This window comes from Lepidochelys kempii, chromosome 15 (genome assembly GCF_965140265.1).
Source record: "Lepidochelys kempii isolate rLepKem1 chromosome 15, rLepKem1.hap2, whole genome shotgun sequence".
Lineage (NCBI taxonomy): Eukaryota > Metazoa > Chordata > Testudines > Cheloniidae > Lepidochelys > Lepidochelys kempii.
Genome location: NC_133270.1, coordinates 19,743,337 through 19,765,153, shown reverse-complemented (window position 1 = coordinate 19,765,153; position 21,817 = coordinate 19,743,337). Strand labels below are relative to the sequence as shown.

Here is a 21,817-nt window from a genome sequence, read left to right as displayed (position 1 = left end):
GCTCAGGGCCAAAGTGCAGCTCATGACCCAAATGTGGAGTTTGGCTGATCTGCTTTCCTATCTGGAAATGTGACATGCAATGTGTGTGTAGGGTCAGTTCCCAAGTTTTGAGGCTTTGACTAAGAAACATCTCAATTTAAATGCTGTGCACCTTTTTCCTTCTGTTTTTACCAGGTGACAAGATAGTAAAACTAAGCCAGCCGGCCTCCACAGCTGGAGCCCAAAGCAAAACTATTCATCCAAACATGCCTGTAACCCTGCAGTTTAAAGGGAAAACATTTACTTTATCTTATGGCCAACTCTGCCAGCTTACTGGAGGACGTCTTCGACAACTTCAAGGTACTGTACTGTTTAGCTTCAAGCAGTTGCTTTTGCTAAACCCGTTGGAGCAAAACATCTGGCTGTTTATTGAAAATCATCTTGGATTATCATCTTTTTTGGAGAAGAGAATATGCCTGCATATATGTTTGCACAGTGCCTGCCTGGCACAACAGGACCCCAATACTTTATTACATAAAAAGTATTATATTATAGCTTTTATAAATGGTTATTTTAATTGCAGTAATGGACAGGTTTGTATTCTCTTTAACTTGCAACATTCTACTGGCCCACTCACCTCGATGATCGATGGATAAAAATATTTTATTTTTCACTGTTGTAAATCATCATGTCAGAAAGGAGAGGAAGCCTGTAACACTTGTGCTGGGATTGTGTCAAAATTGTCAAGTCTTTTTTTTTTTTTTTTTTGAGCTCAGTTGCAAAATTATACTTGGGAGGCATTGGGAGCAGTGGACTGAAAGTTGGGATTCCTAGGTTCTACTCCCACCTCTCGTACTCACTTGTTTTATCATGGATAACCTAAACAGTTTATAAACGGGCAGAGGCAAGTTATCTTAACTGAATACTTTCTTCTGTTTCATAGGACATAGTTCAGTTCAATTGAAATAGCAAAGTTCCTTAAGCCCAACAATTCACTTTAAGGGGTGGTCTCGGGGTAGGTGACTAATGAATACTGAGAATCTTAAATTCAAATTAAATCCTGCTATTTCTCTCTGTCTACCATCGTTATTGTAAGCCTCCTCTTCAGGAGTACACAGTCTAAATAACCTGGTGTTTAACAAGAGAAGTTGTTAGTACCTTAAATTACAATAGCATTTCAACACACATTAAAATTATTACAAGAACAATTTAAGTCCAATCCCTTGGCAATGCTTTTGCAAACATCATTTTACCAGCAGTGTTGATGGCTTGGTAATTTTACTGTGTTGCAGAAGCAACGCTGAACTGGGAAGTTGCTGCTTGATACTGCGTGCTGCTTTGTCCACCTGCTTGAATGATGTGAACAGGCAGTGCTGAGATGAGAGTGCTGACAGCTGGTATCTCATTTCAGGGAGATTTATGCCTTTCTCTTTCTGTAGTTTCACTAAACACACACCTCTTTCAGAGTGTTGGCAGGATCCAAATATCAGCTGCTGTCACTTTTTTTTTTTTATTGGTTCAGTCCCTTCAGGGGATGGTCTCGGTAGCATCTTCAGCTTGTGAACACCCAATCTACTAATGCACATGCTGTAGGATTGTAAATTTTCAACTTTAAGGTGATTACTTTTGTCTTTGTGCTTTCCTTAAAGTAAAATGAATGTGTATAAAAGAAACCAGTTTCAATTAAAATATTTCAATAATTCCTTGTGTGGGTTTAAAACTAAAGTTTTTTCTCTTTGAAAAGAAGAGGGGGTGATAAGAGGCTCTTGCCTTAGGTTTTGTGGCCTTGATAAGCTAGGAACTACACATCACTACTCTTTGAGCTCCTAGACAAAGAATAGCTTTACATTCTTTAATAAGGGAGGGTGACCTGCTCCTTAAAAAGACACTCCTGTTGGTTGTTAGAATCTACAGTAGCTTCACCCACAATTTACAATTATAGACTCCTACCAGTCACACTATACAAGGTAAAAATCACAATAAGTAACATTTAGATGTATTTGTTCAACATAATATACAATAAAACAATATATAATATTTAAGCAAAATAAAGTTTTATAAAGCTGCATTCCAGAACTTGTGCTATCAGATCTGGAGGTGATTAGTACAGATTTATGACCAAAGAGGTGGTATTTTCCTTGAAGCTTTTCATATTTGTACTTACTGGGAGAAAGCAAAGATTTCTTAGGAATTCTTCAGCTTGTCTGGACATTTCTTTTAATAAAATAAGCAGCCAAAAACATAAACATATGCTTCACGTTACATGGGCAACCTCTGCTGAAATACTTTAAAGGATTGGAAAACATGCCTTACAGTGATAGACTCAAAGAGCTCAATCTGTTTTGTTTAACGAAAAGAGGATTACTGGTGACTTGATTACAGTCTATAGGTACCTAAATTGGGAACAAAACTTTTATGTCTTCAATCTAACAGACAGGTATAACAAGATCCAGAGTCTTAAAAGCTGAAGCTAAACAAATTGAACCTGGAAATAAGGTGCAAATTTTTAACAGTGAGGGTAATTAACTATTAGAATAATTTATCAAAGGTTATGGTGGATCTCTATCACTGGCAATTTTTAGATCAAGATTGGATGTTTTTTAAAAGATATACTCTAGTTCAAACAGGAATTAATTCAGGGGAAGTCCTTTGGAGGTCAGACTAGATGATCACAAATGTCCTTTCTGGCTTTGTAATCTCTGAATCTATATGTATGAACGAAATTGTATCTCCTACAATTCAGTAAAGGCAAGTTTTTAAAATTATAGTAAATGTTATAGTTATGTTAATAACCATTTTTGCATTGATACTGAGGTTTATGCCCCACGGGGATACTAAGGGGAGTTGTAAGGCATAAATAATATTTGTAACGTGATTAGAAATCCTTAGATGAAAGGCACTATGAAAGTGCAAGTGTTACTAAGAGTAATGTGGAAAGGAGAAAGCGTTTGATAGTCAGTGACAGACTTGTTAGACCTAATTTACTCTATATAGTCAAAGTTTTAGAGAGCTGATGAGTCCTGGAAATAAACATATACAATATGGGAATGAGGGCTTTTCTTTGGAATTTGAGTTCAGGTTCTCCACACTCCTAAAAAGACTTCAGGAAAAGATTTAAATTTATACCCCAGAGTGGGAAGTGAATTGGAACACCTAACCTCAATGATAAGTTAAAGAAAGGAAAAGCTTTCAGGGAGGGGAAGAGTGATAATGCATCTGCTGTCTTCTAGGGCTCTTTTTGGTGGGAATGGGGAACTGAAATCTATAACTTGTCTTTAAAAAACCCCCAAAAAACCTTAAACCTAAAATTATTCTGGCCCGGTAGCAGATATGCATATTACTGTGTAGAAGGGGAGTTTCTGGAGGGCCATTACTTCCAAGACGCTAGAAGTAGGTAGATTGAGGCAGTAAAATGTGTGAGCTGTGGGGAAAGTTGGCTTTGGGGGGTTTATGCCGTTGGAAGAAATAGCTCACCTTTTTTAGGCCAAATGAAGAAATGGCAGGAATCCATTAACGTGTCTGATACTTGTCTGGTATTTAGAGTGATTGCTCTCTTGTGGACAAATTTTCATTGCATTCGCTCTTACGTAATTATTTATCAGGACCATGGAGAGAGGGGAAATTATGCACAGGAGATTTGTGAGGGCATAAAAAACATTTATAGGAAAAATGGCTAGGTAGCACTATACTGCTTTAATTGTATGGTTTCATTTTTTTATTACATGAAGTGGCAAATACATTCCGTTCAAAATAGGTGTAGAATAGATTTGCCATTCCCAGAATTTACTCATTAAATTGTGCATTTACAGTTGCAGGAAGTGTTCTTCACATTGTTTCAGTGCCAGGCTTGCGGTATTTGCAATCTCAGTGGCCAGTTGCCTTGTTGCTCCTCTATTGTGCTGGGGCTGGGACTGTTCAAGATGCTGGCTTCCCAGAGCATTTAAAGTATCGAGCAGATTTGCCAACGTCTACAATAGTAACGCAGCAAAGTATAATGACAGGTTTCAGAGTAGCAGCCGTGTTAGTCTGTATCCACGAAAAGAAAAGTACTTGTGGCACCTTAGAGACTAACAAATTTATTTGAGCCTTTAGCTCATGAAAGCTTATGCTCAAATAAATTTGTTAGTCTCTAAGATGCCACAAGTACTCCTTTTCTTTCTGCAGCAAAGTAAGTAACTCTTTCGCCAGATAGCATACGATAATCTGTCATTTCAGCAAAATACTATTTATTCAGTTTGGAATATGATTGAAGTATTAATATTAAGAATGAGTTCTGACGCTTCTATTCAGAAACAAAGAAAGAAACTTATTTCATGACTGATAACATCTGACATCTTTGGGGAGTGTGGCATGGGTCTACAGACTTTGTCATCTATTTGAGTACCTAAAAGTACCTGTCATACACCTTGGATCTAATTTTCTGGTTCTGGAGACTGAGGACAAAGGAAAGGAAAATCCGTCTATATAAAACTGACAGTAGTTACATATTCTGGATGTTGTTGAAGTGTAACAGTTGATGTAAATTCAGATAAGGAGTTCTGTCAGAAGATGGCACCGTGCCTTTCTGTTAGGTACATAATACATCTGTTCATACTAGAATATATTTTTGTACAGTATAATTGATCATCAGTTGTTTGAGTCTGCAGTATAATGTAATTGAATACTGTGGAACTGTCGAGTTGATCAATCTAAATGGACACTGTTGACAAGCAAAATGTTTTGTTTCATCTGAAAAATATATTTATTTAAAAATAACCAGAACCATTGTAATTAAAGATGGGATGCATGTACATCATACTGTTCTTGAACTATGCCCCTCAGCTCCATTTGTAAGAACTGGAAAATATTAAGAGCTGACAGATATGCTTTCTGAAACAGGCAGAGAATGGGATCCTTGTTACTTTGAAATAGCAAACCCTTCATCAGAGCAGAACAGGTTCATGGTATATGAAGCATATATGTTTCTGTAATGGTGTGACTTATGAAGTCTGAGCCTTGCTGTAATTTTGGTGAGATGCCCAGTTGAGCAGCTGGAATTTTGACTGTTAGTATGCATTTTGGAAAAATAATATATTTAAAAAAATCTTTTAGGAGCAAGCATTAAAATTTTTGAACTATTCAAAATGTCAGTTTGTTTCAAAAAGACACTTAAGTTTTGTCTTCAAAAATTGACTGAAGGGGATTACAGTGAATGATCCATGCGAGCATTTAGTGTAGTTGGATATATTTTGACCGCACCTAATTAATATATTATCTATGAGAGATTGGTCTTCTGTTGCTAATCAGACTTCTAATAGGCAAGGAAATATAACTCTGCCATGTAATATGAGATAAATAACATTTCTTTTTTCAGTCTATTTAAAATTGAAATATAATTTTTCCTTCAGATTATGCCCAAGAGTGTTATTTCTTTTGTTTTATTAAAGCCACCAGTTACTCCCTCTATATTATTAGAGATCTGTTATGTTCTTTGTGAAATTGTCAAGCCTTCTGGGGTCTTTGAATGAAAGGTGGAATATACATGTCAATCTTTTTCTTTTTGCTGATCTGTGTGGAGTTTTTAGAGAGCAGTAGATTCCTATATCAGAATATCATTTGTATGCATCAAATTAAATTGTATATCTATATCTGAATATTGGCTATGAAATAAATACCTTCTTTTTGTCTGTCTGTTTTCTGGAAAAAATGCAGTTACCAATTTGGCCGTGGATGATCCAGAAACTGAATCAAAATCTGTATCTACCGTAGAATGTCCAACACAGGTATAATACTAGATATGGTGGGGAGGGAAGGGGTGTGTGTGTGTGTGTGTGTGTGTGTGTGTGTGTGTGTGTGCACACGCACCAAGTAGAACAGTATGTTAACAAAGCATGCAGAATATACCTCCTGCTGTAATTCACACATTGCATAAGGTAGAGGAAAAGTTTGTAGCAGCAGGCAGGACATGGAATGTTGATGTTGATTGCTTTAAAATGTCCTATCCCAGTATCTACATTTTCATCATACTTGTATAATTCTTTACTGCATTTTGTTTGTTACCTAATCTTCCCACACTGCCATTATTGGAATTCACACTTAAGGTAAAGTTTCTCTTGCACAACCTATGTTTGTGTGTTCTTTTGTTTACATAAGCGATATCTAGTCAAAGTATATTAATAACAATTTTATTATAAAAGACAGCATTTGACGAAAAGAACAGGCACCTAAAAGAGCGCCTGGACAGAATATTTTCTGGAAATGAGCGACGTTGTTCCAGAGTCCCAATGTATGGCAGAGACATGTTGGGAATTTGCTCTTTGATTGGTGAAAAAAAGATTCCTCAGCAGAGTTCTACCAGGGACAACAAATGGATGTGGGCTGGTTTTGTGAACTGTTGCCTTTCTTCAAGTGGCTCAGGAGGCCAAAATGATCCACTGCAAGCCCTGATCCTGACATCCGATCAGCGACAGGAATCCCTAAAGGATTATATTAATAGGTAACTGTAGTTTAATATAAAACTGACAAATCTATATTTTATCTGGTAGTAAGATACGGGATTTTCTGAAGGCATTCCTCTCAGCTGTCCTATTAATAGACTTATTTGCATTTGGCTTACACAAACTTTACCACAAAGCTTTCCCTTCTGTAAAATATTTACATTACAACTGCAGAATCATGACAACTATTCTTTTTGCTAAAGAAAGTAAATCTGTTACATCAAGTTTCCTGCACTGTTTCTTGTTTCCCTCATATTTGATTGGTCTCCCATGTTGTCTCTACATTTTGTATCCTGGCAGGTAAGAAGGTACTGTGGTTGTAAATTGCATGGTAATCCCAGGTTATCTACAAATATTGAACATTTTACATTGCTTCTTTTTTAAATCAACAACAAAAAAAAACCCATACAGACATTTCTGTCTCTTTTTTAAAAAAAGTTGAATCTAGGGTCCACACTGAGCAACAAATATAGATAAGTAAATGATAAACTAAAGAGAAAACAAAAGGAGCAGAGGAATAGTGGATATCTGGTTAGTTTGGATTTCTCTTACTCTATGTTCGTCTGTAGAGGTAGGTACACTAAGGAGTCCTTGGTTCTCCTTGGCATGACATAAAGGTTTTATCCATTCATTTACTTTCAAGTGCCTTTTTCTACTCTCCAACCCATAATCTCATTGTCTCACTTTCTCAGTGCAGCAGATAAAATCACTGATTTAACCTACACTTAAGAGGATGGGTTGCAGGATGATCAGTTCCTACTGTATATAAGACACCCTGGGAACAAGAATATAAAAAATTATGTAATAGTCAGAAAAGCACACATGAGGTTTAATAGTTATTAAATATAAGGATGATTCTTGGAAGAGGTATTATGCTGGTAGACATTGAATATTTTAATACTAGTTTTGAATATTTAACTCAGTGTTCCATATAGACTGTGGATTTTTAGCAGCTCAGGCTATATTAAAGTTTTGCTTCATTTTACAGCGCTCTCTGTGTGCTGCCGGCAGCAGTTGCTGCTCCCGCATATTTGCGTGTCGGAAATCCTCCCCCTTCATATAGGCATGGAATGAAAATTTTCAAGCATAATCTTAAAGAGCAGGCAGCTCCCTATTTATATCAACTGCAACAGATTACAACTCCACGCTTACTACAGTTCCCTGATCGCCGACTGGTGCAGTTCGATTCAGGTAAAGGAGAATGGGTGGCAATATTCTACAAACCTCCTTTCTCTGGCACTTGAATGCTGCATGCAAACCTTTTATTATTCTCTTTCAAAAACAGGCAAATTGGAAGCTCTTGCTGGCTTGCTTCAGAAGTTGAAATCTAAAGGACACCGTGTGCTGATTCTAACGCAGATGATTCTAATGTTAGATATACTGGAGCTGTTCTTAAATGTCCAATTTCTCACCTACATAAGAATTGATGAAAATGTCAGCTGTGAGCAATATCAGGTGAGAGAGGCCTCTTAACATCTGTTTATTACTAATTCGTATAACTGGAGGAAGAAAGCCCAAGTGGAGATTTATACAACAGCACTCTAATGTTTTGAAAAATTAAAGGAGTACTTGTGGCATCTTAGAGACTAACACATTTATTTGAGCATAAGCTTTCATGAGCTACAGCTCACTTCATCTGATATATACAGTGGAAAATATAGTGGGGAGATTTTATATACACAGAGAACATGAAACAATGGGTATTACCATACAGATTGTAACAAGAGTGATCAGGAAAAGTGAGCTATTATCAGCAGGAGAGCAGGGGTGACGGGACCTTTTGTAGTGATAATCAAGGTGGGCCGTTTCCAGCAATTGACAAGAATAGTAGGGGGGGGAATAAACAAGGGGAAATAGTTTTACTTTGTGTAATGACACATCCACTCCCAGTCTTTATTCAAGCCTAAATCCATCGCCCCCCGCCTCTCCTGCTGGTAATAGCTCACCTTTCCTGATCACTCTTGTTACAGTCTGTATGGTAACACCCATTGTTTCATGTTCTCTGTGTATATAAAATCTCCCCACTATATTTTCCACTGTATATATCAGATGAAGTGAGCTGTAGCTCACGAAAGCTTATGCTCAAATAAATTGGTTAGTCTCTAAGGTGCCACAAGTACTCCTTTTGTTTTTGTGGATACAGACTAACACGGCTGCTACTCTGAAACCTTTAAAAATTTAAGTCTTCCTATTTGGCAGTGCCATAGGCCTATTATGTATTTAGCTAGAACAACTAAGTGGTAGTAGCACAGAAAGCACATTTAGTAAAAACCGATCAATTAAATTGCTAGGTATCAGTGAAGAGAAGAAGTTGCCAAGACAGCATATCCTGAGTCGTCCTGCTTCATGATTATTTCTTGTAGAGAGCCTTAAATCATTTTATCCCAGATGAACAGTAGCTCTTATGTTTTAGTAATATTCTTGACTTAATGCTTGAGATTATACTGTCTGTAAATGCATGGTGAGTGTTTTTAAGTTTGTTGGCTTTTCCTCAGCCTTACTCCAGGGGCTTTTTTGCCTGTATAGTGCCCTGGCATTGCCTGAGGATAAATTAAAAATATGCTCAGATCCCTCCCCAATAGGACTCTGCATTTCCTTTGGGGCCTACAATTTGAGCAAACATTAATCTCAGTAACATAGTTAGTTCTTCTTTCTCATTTTTCATCTCCTATATATCACTGTGCTTTGAGCCGGATACAGTGTAAAACATCAAGAAAAATATTTTGCCTTAAAGCAGCATAGCAATCTGCACAGTATGGGGCAAGTAAAAAGAGAAATCAAGAAGAAAGTATGCATAATTTAACAACAAAAGAAGATATTTGTGATGTGTTCTATGGAGGATAAATGGAATGACTGCATAGAACTGTAGCATTTAGATTGGTCAACTAAAGCCTGACTCTAAAACATTTCAGAATAGTATGTAAATTAATTTAAGATTATTTATTTGTGTCAATTTATAAAATATTAACAAAAAGACTGAACACCTTTGACCTAGATCACAAAAATAAATAATAAAGTTAGCAGTTTAAGATCTTCTTGTTCTTAAGGTGAAGTAAAACGTAGTTCAAAGATTTCATGTACAGCAGTTTGGAGTTGTAACTATAACTTTTTCCCATTTAGGAGCTGATAAAAAGATTCAACAGAGATAAGCGAATCTTCTGTGCCATTCTTTCCTCCCACAGTCCTTCCATGGGTGGCAGTCATGTACAGGCAAACATTGTTGTGTTCTGTGACACTGATTTAGATCCACTGATGCATGCAAAAGCTCAGGAATGGTGTGATATAATTGGGAGAAACAAAGACATCCACATATACAGGTGACACTAGTATTTAGAAGCCAGTGTAGCTATTGTAAAACTGAAAAGGGGAAAGATACTTAGACTGACCGAAGTGCTCCTAGCGATGGCTTTGGGATGGGGTTTTCAAAAGTGCTCAATGTTGGCTGAACTCTGCTTCAACTAAAATCAGTTCCACTATAAAACATCTGCGTTATGATGTTGGGATATTCTCCATCTGAAGACTTTTTTTCCCCCCTTAAGACTAAAGGGAAATTTAAAACCTTGTTCTTTTCCATCATTATATCTCTGTCTTCCTCTTCCATTTTTCTGTTCTCATATTCTAAATCATCTGTATTTCTCAGTATTCTGTTCTGACTGTTACGGTTAATATGCCTGACAGTCTCTTGATGGTGATGGACAATAAATGTCCTTGCTGATCGAAGTCTATTGGTAGCTTTGGAAACCATTGACCAAGAGATGTTGGTGATCATGAGGCTCTAGTCTCATAATTTCATAGACTTACCACCAAAAGAGATCATCATGATCATCTAGTCTGACAACCTTCACATTACAAACCTCACTCACCCACTCCTGTAATAGGCCCGTGACCTCTGACTGAGTTAGTGAAGTTCTCAAATCTTGATTTAAAGACTTCAATTACAGAGGCTGTTCCAAAACTTCACTCTTCTGATGGTTAGAAACCTTCATCTAATTTCAAGCCTAAATTTCTGGATAGCCAGTTTATATCCATTTGTTCTTGTGCCAACACTGGCCTTTATCTTAAATAACTCCCTCTTTCTTTCTTGTATTTATCCCTCTGATGTATTTATAGAGAGCAGTCATCTCCCCTGGCAGGGAGATCAACAGGAGGTATAGATTGTGGACTTTTCATACTGGGGATATGCATTGCAAGCATCTTTATGCTTTGAAGTTATTCTTACGTAAAGTTGCTTTTTTATGCCAAACTTTGTCCTGTATTTTGAAAATATCTGTTTTGAAAGTGATTTTTGAACTTGTAAAAGAACTTTGAAGTTTTTAAAATCAAGGTCTCTAATGAAAATGTGTAACAGGCCCTGAACTAAATTTGTGCTGCTAGACACTGCTATAATATAAAGAAAGTTAGCTGTTAAATGCTTAGTTTCAGAAGAACATGCCTTTAATGGTACATTGCTGTATTTACTGGGTGTTTTGTTCCACAGGCTTGTAAGTGGTAATTCCGTAGAAGAGATGCTGTTGAAAAATGGCGCAAAATCTTTGATTAAAGAAGTAGCTGCTCAGGGAAATAACTATCCTATGACATTTTTAACACAGGTACTTCAAAATATTTAAGCATGTGAGTAGTACTATTGAAGATGCATAAAAATTAAAGCTATGTGCATGTTTGAGAGCCTTACTAGATTGGTGTCAGAGTGCTCAACACCTTGCCAACGTTCCCTCTAATTTTTGACAGGCCGTGTGCGCAAAAAATTTCTTCTGTGCAAATTTTTGTGTGCATGGTGTTTCGGATCTGGGTGCGCGCGCACACGCACACAGCTTAGAGGGAACAGTGCACCTTGCAGCATTGCTCTCTTGAAGAGCAGCCTTTTGCCTGGGGCTAGTAATATCTTTTCATAAGCATGTAACATTAAACTATTATTGTAACGTAGTACATTTTGTGCCTGCCTAGGAAATTTTCATGATGATTTTACAAGGCTAGTTTAAAAGCTACATTGATTGTTCTGTAGCAGTTAGTAACTATGAAATGAATGTAGAAACATTTCTTTACATTGAGAGTTAAATTTCATCCAGAAGAATTTTTTCAGATTTGTGTAGAGTGATTTTTTAAAATTAATTTCCTGGTGGTACATTATTAGGCTAGATGAAAAATAAGTTGTTTCAGCAATGGCTCCCATTTAAAGGGGCACACCTGTTTCCCACTGTGGACAAGATGGGCTGTAGAAAGAAACAGGGTAACCTGTATGTCCTCTGCATTCCATAAGGCAAGATCTGTCATATGATACCATTGTCAAGACAGGTCAAGTTGAGAACTTAATGACTTTAAGATAATCTTGTATTATGTGTTAAGAATTTTCATAGGTAATGCAATTATAATTCTCCCTTCACTGACAGACTGTTTACTGAAAGAACCAAGAATGTGGATTTAAGATAAAATCAGCCATTTCAAATTTTCTAATTATAATCGGGAATCCAAAACATCTTTTTGACTTTCAGCAAACTGCTCAGGAGTTACTTGAAGTACATTCTTCGTTAGAGGACCTTGATTTCAGAGTCAAAGCTGGGGAGTTTGTGGTACTTTCTGAGAAACCTTCTCTGGCAGAAACAGTCTCGTCCAAAGTTGCACGGCTTTTTGCAGAGGTAAGAGAGAGGAACAGAAATACTAATGGCCTGACTTCACTTCGACTGAAGTGTTTTTGTGTTTAGACAGGTTACTTGTACCCCAGTATTTTAACTTCTGTAGAAATTGTATCAAGAATGAAAAAAAGTTTAATTTAGACATAGTCCCTCAGGGATAAGTATGATGTCTGGCATCATTCATGCGCACTCAGATTCTGGCCAGATTTGCTGAAAAACTTGCTTAGATTCTTCTTTTGGGGGAACTGTGGCAGAGTTTTGGGATGAAGCAAAGGTTTTATTGTTTTGGCATCAAAACCATATAAATTCAGTGGGTTTTGCAGGGCTGTAACCTGAAATTGTATGAAAGTCAGTGATTGGGCTGAAGTTTTTGTCTGAAACTCAAAACAAAACTTGAGATATAAATTCCACATGAATCACACCTAGAAAAGATTTTGGTCCACAAAACAAAATCATCATTTAAATACAAATCTTACAACTACAATACCCACCTGTTGAAGTGAAGAAACAGATTGACAGAGCCAGAAGAATACCCAGAAGTCACCTACTCCAGGACAGGCCCAACAGAGAAAGTAACAGAATGCCACTAGCTGTCACCTTCAGCCCCCAACTTAAACCCCTCCAGCACATCATCAAAGATCTACAACCTATCCTGAAGGACGATCCCTCACTCTCTCAGATCTTGGGAGACAGGCCAGTCCTCGCGAATAGACAGCCCCCCAACCTGAAGCAAATACTCACCAGCAACTACACAACAAAAACACTAACCCAGGAACCTATCCTTGCAACAAAGCCTGTTGCCAACTCTGTCCACCTTTCTATTCAAGGGACACCATCATAGGACCTAATCACATCAGCCACACCATAAGAAGCTCATTCACCTGCGCATCTACCAATGTGATATATGGCATTATGTGCCAACAGTGCCCCTCTGCCATGTACATTGGCCAAACCGGACAATACACAAAGGACTAAATGGACACAAATCAGACATCAAGGATTATAACATTCAAAAACCAGTCAGAGAACACTTCAACCTCCCTGGTCACTCAATTGTAGATCTAAAAGTCGCAATTCTCCAACAAAAAAAACCTCAAAAACAGACTCCAATGAGAAACTGCAGAATTAGAATTAATTTGCAAACTGGACACCTTTAAATTAGGCTTGAATAAAGACTGGGTGTGGATGGGTCATTACACAAAGTAAAAACTATTTCCCCATGCTAATTTTTCCCCTGTACTGTTACTCGCACCTTCTTGTCAACTGTTTGAAATGAGCCATCCTGATTATCACTACAAAAGGCTTTTTTTTTTCTCCTGCTGGTAATAGCCCACCTTAATTAATTGGTCTTGTTACAGTTGGCATGGCAACATCCATTTTTTCATGTTCTCTGTGTGTATATATATCTTCCTACTGTATTTTCCACTGCATGCATCCGATAAAGTGGGTTTTAGCCCCCCGAAAGCTTATGCCCAAATAAATGTGTTAGTCTCTAAGGTGCCACAAGTACTCCTCGTTATTTTTTCATTTAAATACTGTAATGATATATGCCTGAGTGTTACACACAGATCTATTGACCGGTTTCAGAGTAGCAGCCGTGTTAGTCTGTATTTGCAAAAAGAAAAGGAGTACTTGTGGCACCTTAGAGACTAACAAATTTATTTGAGCATAAGCTTTCGTGAGCTACAGCTCACTTTATCGGATGCCACAAGTATTCCTTTTCTTTTTACAGATCTATTGGTAATCCTTCTAAGATTAAATTTAAAGAATGAACTAAATGATTACAGTGAGCACTCCAGAGAATAAAGCTTTGGAACTGTTCATTCTGTAGCATACCATAGATTTGTATTACTAAAATCTGATCCCAATTCTTAGTTGAAATAAAAGCTCTAACCATCATAGAAATTTTTTTTTATGGATGAGGGCACATCATGTGTTCTCATTTTGTTTAATTTTAGCACATCTGCTAAAAAATTGTGTGGTGATTTTTGAAATCTGAGGTAATAAAGAAAATAAAAGAGGTCAGTGATGAGAAAACTCTCATGATTGTTTTCGTACATCACCAGTTCTTTATTTCTGCAGTTGTGCTATTGCCCTATTCCTGGCTTTGTTCACTGACTCAAATGACAAATGGCTTTATATTCAGCTAACATTCTCATAAGTGTTTACTTTTCTAAAATTGAGAGTAAAGTCCAATTCCAATGTAACTTTTTTCTACAATCACACACTCTATTTTTTCTTATAATGTTTTTAATATTTTCACAAGGCTCTTAGTGTTGAACAGAGAAAAGAGGATCTTGGAAAATATTCACAAGAGGCAAGAATTGAGTCAAGAACTGAAGTAACTTCAGAGTTATGCTGTCCAAGAAGTATTAAGGCTCCGTCACAGTTAGAGGAATTGGCTGACATTATGGATCTGGTAGAATTATGTCTCTTACTTTTATGTCTAACCTTTGGAAACATTTGAAAATAACTTCCTGTGTGGTAATGAAACAGAATTTTATTGAAGTACCCTAACATCACCTCACTGGCATCAAATTAATTGCAAAGCCTTGGGTGATAGTCTGAGCTAGTTATGCCAATCTATTGGGCCATCAACACAAACTTTTCAGTCAGCAAGTTTTCTCTTGAGAGAGTGAGTGCTCTGGGGTAAAAGTAAATGGTTTTACTTAACCAGAAAGCAACCCCAGCTTGGGTTACAGCCCAGCACTTTCCCAGATGTATGTGCAACCCTCTATCTTCCTCCTAATTATCAAGTTAGCTATTTTTAGAGTTTCCTCTATTTCCTTAGTCTGATTGGGCCTTCATTTCCCATCCCTGCCTCCTTGTTGCTCTACGGACCCCCGTGCAGAGATTAAACAGAGAGTTAATATCCTGCTTACTGGAAAGCAATTAGGGCTTCTTTACAGTATTCAGGTGGTATTACCTTCATTTTTCAGATGGCAAAATGGAGACCAAGATATTCTGGCCTATCCCTGGCCATATTGAGAGTCAGTAATAGGACTAGAACTTGGGAATTTTTGGCCCTCAGGTCTATGTTCTGATCATCAGATCATGCTATCTTTTTGTGCATCAGAAATAAATAATGGTCTTTTTCCTAAATAACTGGTAAAATAGGTTTGTATTTTAATTATAAACCTAAATAACTAGCGGTATGTGAAAATGTGTTTTCCTAAACAGCTGACGCCGATTGAAAAGTATGCTTTGAATTACTTGGAATTATTTCCTGAAAACAATGATCAGGGAAAGCAGAAAGTCAATGAGGTAAGGAAATACATTTCACTACTGGGAATATACCATTATAAAATTGGTAACCAGTATCGCTGAGGCTTTCGTGACAGCCCTTTGTGCAGCTGTGGCGCAATACAGACGGTGACACACATTGTTGATGAATGCCCACTGACTAGGTGGCCTAGAAGAACTGCATCATGCCACTGAAGATGCCATCGCTTGGCACACGCTAAATAAATAAATAAATTAGAAAAATACTACTGGAACTCTTGTCACTGAAGCTTTGTTTAAAATGGTTGTGCTTAATATTACATTAAAAAAAAAGACTAAATAGGACGAAAAAGACTTAGTGAGCATTTTATCCCTTGCTAAAATAAGTTTTGTGTCTATGGATGGCGTGGTAGGTTTGTTTCTGTGTCCTGGCATTTCCTGTCTTACTCCATGAGAATGCAGGTTGATCTTAGTAAACTCTTCGTACCACTATGTTGTCATGTCAATAAATACATCCATTCCTTAGTTATATCCACATATGTGGCAATCCACTTTTAAATATCATTTAATTTTTTGTGAAAAGCTAGGCAGTTACTTTCTGAGATTGCAATGCTGTAAAGCTTAATTTAATTGTACTGAATTTCCCTGTTAAAGAAGTCGAAAACTGCAAACAGAGAGTGGGAACTCAATCATATCAAAGAGCTGAAGGAAAAGGAAGATAAAATGCAGTTGGAAGAAGAAGAAGAGCTCCTAACCTACACCAGGCAAGATGCATATAACATGGTAATTTCAAAGTAACCTTAGTCCTCGTCTGTCATGAAATTATGTATTTGTGATGATCATTGGTGCATTTAAGAGTGAGTTGGTGGTACCTGTTACACTGGCTCCCACCTTGTATCCTTTAACTCTAGGTTGTAGTCTTGTCCACAGAAGTGACCCTAATCTATCCTAATTTTGAAGAATTGATGGTTTCTGTTGGGGGAAAAAAACAGCAAGTCCATAGGCTGATTTGTCTTGACATTTGGCATTGTTGGCAGTGCTAAGCAAAAAGTGGGAGCTCAAGAGAGAGAGGAGGGCAGAGGAGAAGCAGGAGGAGATGAAAGCACTTAGCGTCTGGGAGTGACAGTGTGCTGCACCTTGAAGCTGATCTTTTTCATTAATGCACTTAGTTACATTTACTACAAAATTAAATATATTTACTATAGTTATTGTAACTATACCTATTCATTGTTAGCTGCTTGTTTGTAAATGTTGGGATCTCTTCACTGGTATCATTAAGAGTTGTAAAAAGAAAAGGAGTACTTGTGGCACCTTAGAGACTCACAAATTTATTTGAGCATAAGCTTTCGTGAGCTACAGGTCACTTCATCGGATGCATAGTTTGTTTATTGCATCCGATGAAGTGAGCTGTAGCTCACGAAAGCTTATGCTCAAATAAATTTGTTAGTTTCTAAGGTGCCACAAGTACTCCTTTTCTTTTTGCGAATACAGACTAACACGGCTGCTACTCTGAAACCTGTCATTAAGAGTTGTATCTTTCCTGTACAGGAGTATGTCTGTGAAGACCCAGATGGACAAATAGAAAGAATGTCAGTAAGTCAGTAACTTTTTTTGAAGAGGAAATAAACCTATCTTCAGTTAGTTAATTAATCATGATGACATATATGTGTTTTTTGCAGATTTGGACTCCCCTTACTCTGCCTTCAGATCACGATAACGTCTACATTGATTCTGTTATGTGTCTGATGTATGATTCCACACCAATTTCAGAGTCTAAGCTGCCCCCTTTATTTGCCAGAAAGGAGAGTAAGCAATTCAGAATGGATCCACCTGGTAGCTTTTCCTTATTTATTTCTTTGTGAAATTTTCCATTTTATTTACAATCTCAAGTGGCCAAATTTTAAAAAAACATTTATATGTTCAAACCCAAAGATTAGGGTGTTTGTATACCATTTCTCTATGCAAATTAGATTTTTTTTATATATGTGAATGATTTTGAGTGCTGACTTAGAGACAGGGTGGAGTGCCTTTTGAAAATTGTGTGCCAGAAGTCTTAACCTTTTGTATTCTCTGAACTGAAATAGAAATGAATGAAATTAACAGGAACTGAGCAGTGAAACCTGTGTTATTCTTCCCCCACCCCCCCAGCCCCAATTAGACTTATTTCCTGTCTTGAGAACCACATTCAGTACATTATCTAAACTACAGTAAAAATGAAAGTGAAAAACTATAGTAGCTGTGGTTTAGTAATATTTAAAGGAAGTCAAAGCTATTACGATAGAAGAGTTAAATTAGAAATCACTGGTCTTATTAAATTTATTTATGGTTGACAATAAATTGGAGGTAGACACCTTTTTACATGCAAAACACAGGATTGTGAACACTTCTCCAGTAGAGCCAGATGACTGGTATAGTCATCTTTTTGTTATGGATTTTTTGCTTTAACAAAGTTCCACCCATCCTTTCACTGAAAAGGTCCCCTCTTTCCACTGATAGCTGCAGGTCGGAGGAATAAACATCGTCATGGAGAGGTGGCTATTCCTCCTCGGTCACTTTTTCACCGAGGGACTCCAAGAACGTTGAAAATGCGTCGAAAGGTCAATGAGCAGAAGACCATCCTGCTGAAACAGCAAACATATTTTGCAAAACCTTTGCCTGTTGTTGTCAAACCAGCTGCTGAGGCAGCTGCTGGGCAGGACAATCCTGAGTGGCTGATCAGTGAAGACTGGGTGCTGCTACAAGTAACAAAGTCCTTCTGTTCCATTATTGGGATTTTGGGGTTTTTTACTTTTAACTATAGTTTGTTTATTGGCTCCAGAAATAACTTTTCTCTGACTTTCTCTCTCCAAAGTTATTTCCAGCATCTGTGAAGTCTAATTAATTTGGTGACATCCACACACAGAAAACATTTACTTTACACTTTGTAGTATTAGTGGTGTCATCCTGAGTCTTATACCTTCTTCTTTTCTAGGCAGTGAAACAGTTACTGGAGCATCCTTCAAATCTTGCCATTATGTCACCGGTGCACACACTCAATTGGGATCTTGTTAGTGACCTTGTTAACTCCTATAGCCAAGTTTATCACTCACCAAAACAATGCCAAAATCGGTATGAAAATGTTGTTATTCCAAGAGAAGAAGGAAAGGTGAGTTTAAATTGAATTGTGCATTCCTTTAAAACACTAGGGGCACCAATTTATTCAGTTTTCATTGTAGACTGTACAGCATTTTGCTTGATTTATTGTAAAACTGCCCTAGTGTTCAGCAAGCATATACTGCAAAATTCTGTATACCATGGTCTATTGGCAAGCATTATACACATTTCTCACACCAGACAATCAATATGGAGTATGTTTAATATATCACATTAAATAAATGTACAAAATGTATTCCACTAATACAGGACAACATTTTACATGCCTACTTTGACTGCCTAGTTTGAATAGATTACAGTGGTGTAACAGAGTATAGAATATATAGATTAACAAAATAAATGATTGTGATTACATCTGATATTAAGGAAGAATTAAAAAATCTGAATTAACTTTGATACTGTGGTGTAGATTATAACTTTCACTTATCAACTGGGTACTTCCATTTGATCCAAGCAATAGCGGTTCAGTCTTCACCAAAGCCTGAATCTCTGTCATTAATTATGGATTGAAACAGACATCCTGGAATAAAATGAGAATAATTTGTAGAGAAGAGCAGACTGATTTTAGAGTTTGTCAGTGAAACAAGTTACAGCACAGTAGTAAATTCTGTTTGTATACATCTTAATTAGAGCTAAACGAATAATTTATTTTATATTTGGTAGTCAAACCAAAAAATCAGAAAAAAGATTTAGTTTCTAACCACAACTAAATTTGTTTTGTTTTCCTCACCTAAATGAAAGAACAAAAACATTTTTTGTTTGGGCCAAATGAAATTTTTTGAATGTCAAATCAAATCAGTATTGTTGAAATGATGTGTTAAATCAATATTGTCAAAATGAGATGTCGATGTTTCCAATTTTTTTCAGTTTTTTTTGGTTGAAACTATTTGCTGAATTTGACCTGAATTCACAAATAGTTTGAGCTCCCTGTCCCCCAAATGCATTTTTTGGCAAATGTTTACTATTTGCCAAAAATATTTCACTCAGCTCTTGCTTCTCTACAGCGTAGAGGCAAACGTGTTAGTGTTAAATCATTAATTCTGTGGATCAACTCTAATTAGTGCCTCCTGGATTAGTCGTATCTTTCTGGAAGTGATTCTTTGGACTCAAATTATCAGACTTTATCACATACCAACATTGAGTCATAAGTGAGGCTCACTGAAATATCTGTGCAATTTAGAAGCATTGCTGTTAATTGGCTATAACTATAGTGTGCAAAAAATAAAACTGAAATATTGTAACAATGTCTTCTGTTTTATGACTGATTTTGAAGGTCATCTAAAGGAGAAAGCAAAAACTAGTTATGAGTGTGGTTTTCAGAGAGAGTTTACACCTGATGATATCAAATAAAACAAATTTTAAACTTAATTTTGCACTATATAGTAAACCACAAGTTTAAAAAAAATTAAGTTCCTAACTTTCTTTCATCAATATAAAGGATTTACCTCTTTGCAATCATGTCAGGGAGATAATCCAGTGATTATTACAAACTTAACAGTTAAGAGAAGTTGAGTTATGAGAGAGAGAGAGACAATGCACACACCTATTATTATAAAAACATTTCTTGAGTCCATAGAGTAAGAGAGGAACCACAGATATGAGCTTATTAAATATGCAAATATGTTTCTCCCCCCAGAAAAAGAAACACGGTCTGATCATTGGGAACAAAACTCTTATATGTTATTCCTTGCTCTGACACTCACTTGATGAATGACCTTATACAAGTCACTTCATGTCTTTTGACTCAGTTTTCTATCTGTAAAATTAGGAAATTACATGGTATTTTCAGGTTTAACTGACATTTCCAAAATTCCCTGATGGTGAAAAGCGCTATAGAAGTGACTATTTAATAACAGATTTGTTGGTAAATTTTAAAACAAAAATGACAAGGCAGTTATTTCTTTTTAGTTTCTTCAAGTGGCAAAAAATTGAATTAGAATGTGTCAGAGTCTGGTTTAATATAAACCATAATTTTTGAGATATTACAGTGGTGAATTATGACATTTATCATCTGATGCTATTTTTATTTCAGAACATCAGTAGTCACCCTGTTTGTGCCAGACATATCTATGCTGAAGACCCGAATGCTGCACACACCCAACTTTACATGAGTCACTTTGATTTAATGAAAAAGATAGCAAGAAGAAGAAGTCCCTCAGTTAAACCTCTGTATGTTTACTTAAAGCCCATATCATTTACATGTTTTAAATCTGATAAAAATGATGTTGAGAATGATATTCTGTGTGTGTGTGTGTGTGTGTGTGTGTGAGAGTGTGAGAGAGAGAGAGAGTGATGCAAACACACACAGACAATTCCATTATACTTGTCAAAGGCGTTCTGATTCCACAGATATTCTTGTGAATTTCAGTTTGGGCATGATTACCTTCCTGAAGAATCCAAATCATGCTTCAGTAGTCGCAGAAGTTGTAATGTCTCAATTGCACCTCCAGCTAGCTGTATGAATGGTGAGGTGGGCATGCCCCACTGATTAGTTATCTCCTTTATGCCCCTCTTAATCCCAGCAATATGGCTACCATCCTTTTGGGTAACGAGACCTGCATAAAACTCTGCAACTATGGTCCCACCCTAAGAGTGACTCTTTAAAAATGGCATTGTGAAATTCATTGATTTGTCCATTTTTTTTAGGACCGACAACCTGCAAACTTACAATGAGCTTTTAGAGCCAAACTGGGTTCTTTACATGTCATGCATCATATCCAGTAAGAAGGTCTGCAGATTGAATTGTGCGCTCTACCACACCCGTGCCATCCCATTGTGGTATAACTAGGGTTGTTCTAACCTTAGTGAGGCCAAAATCTGAACTATGGGGTACAACAGGTATAACTGAGGACAATGTAGAACAACAGTGAAAAGGGAAGTTGGAAGTTTTGTTAGATGGGTCGGGACCACTGGGTCTTTTGGCACATGCAGAAGCATGAGAGGCGATTTTAAGACTGGGATAAGCACTATAGTTTGGTTCAGCTAAAATGATCAGCAGTGAAATAGTTGCCAGCTTAAACATCAACACTGTTATCTTCATATTTCAGATTTAAAGGCCATTGATATAAACTGGGCACTTCACACATCTAGCTACTCTGAAAAGGATATCTAGCCATCAGAACTAGCCAGGCAAGGACTGGAGTGCATGTTGCATCTGTTGAAAGGGTGGCAGAACTCTTGCTGCAGTGTGTTTGGGTCAGACAGAATTCCTTCCAAGGATTTCCAGTGTCTCTGCACATGCTATAGCATGACTGTTACTTGAGAGCCACAGTCCTACAACTTCTGCTCATCAAGAGAGGGGGGAGTCTGAATTGCTGTAAAAGAAGGTTATTGGAGAAACCTCATTGTTACTGTATT

The 21,817-nt window shown here is 37.0% G+C and overlaps 1 protein-coding gene and 1 non-coding gene across 12 annotated transcripts in view; both read left to right on the top strand.

The window, feature by feature from the left end:
- Positions 1–21,817, top strand: part of LOC140898633 (E1A-binding protein p400-like) — a 55,888-nt gene that overhangs the window by 23,185 nt on the left and 10,886 nt on the right. For 9 of the 11 annotated variants that reach the window (XR_012155050.1, XM_073312744.1, XM_073312742.1 and 6 more), the window contains 16 exons: positions 175–339; positions 5,671–5,741; positions 6,156–6,454; positions 7,444–7,646; positions 7,741–7,910; positions 9,576–9,772; positions 10,933–11,044; positions 11,945–12,088; positions 14,352–14,504; positions 15,266–15,349; positions 15,962–16,090; positions 16,856–16,900; positions 16,987–17,140; positions 17,804–18,048; positions 18,279–18,452; positions 20,493–20,629. Coding sequence is in view for 10 of the 11 variants with exons in the window: in XM_073312744.1 (XP_073168845.1) it covers positions 175–339; positions 5,671–5,741; positions 6,156–6,454; positions 7,444–7,646; positions 7,741–7,910; positions 9,576–9,772; positions 10,933–11,044; positions 11,945–12,088; positions 14,352–14,504; positions 15,266–15,349; positions 15,962–16,090; positions 16,856–16,900; positions 16,987–17,140; positions 17,804–18,048; positions 18,279–18,452; positions 20,493–20,629 (2,482 nt within the window). In the remaining variant the exon portion in view is untranslated. The remainder of the gene's footprint in view (positions 1–174; positions 340–5,670; positions 5,742–6,155; positions 6,455–7,443; positions 7,647–7,740; positions 7,911–9,575; positions 9,773–10,932; positions 11,045–11,944; positions 12,089–14,351; positions 14,505–15,265; positions 15,350–15,961; positions 16,091–16,855; positions 16,901–16,986; positions 17,141–17,803; positions 18,049–18,278; positions 18,453–20,492; positions 20,630–21,817) is intronic. The other 2 variants (XM_073312743.1, XM_073312745.1) reach the window with 2 other exon arrangements.
- LOC140899024 (small nucleolar RNA SNORA49) lies at positions 8,942–9,079 on the top strand. The gene has a single exon (XR_012155191.1). It is a non-coding gene; the product is annotated as a small nucleolar RNA SNORA49 (small nucleolar RNA).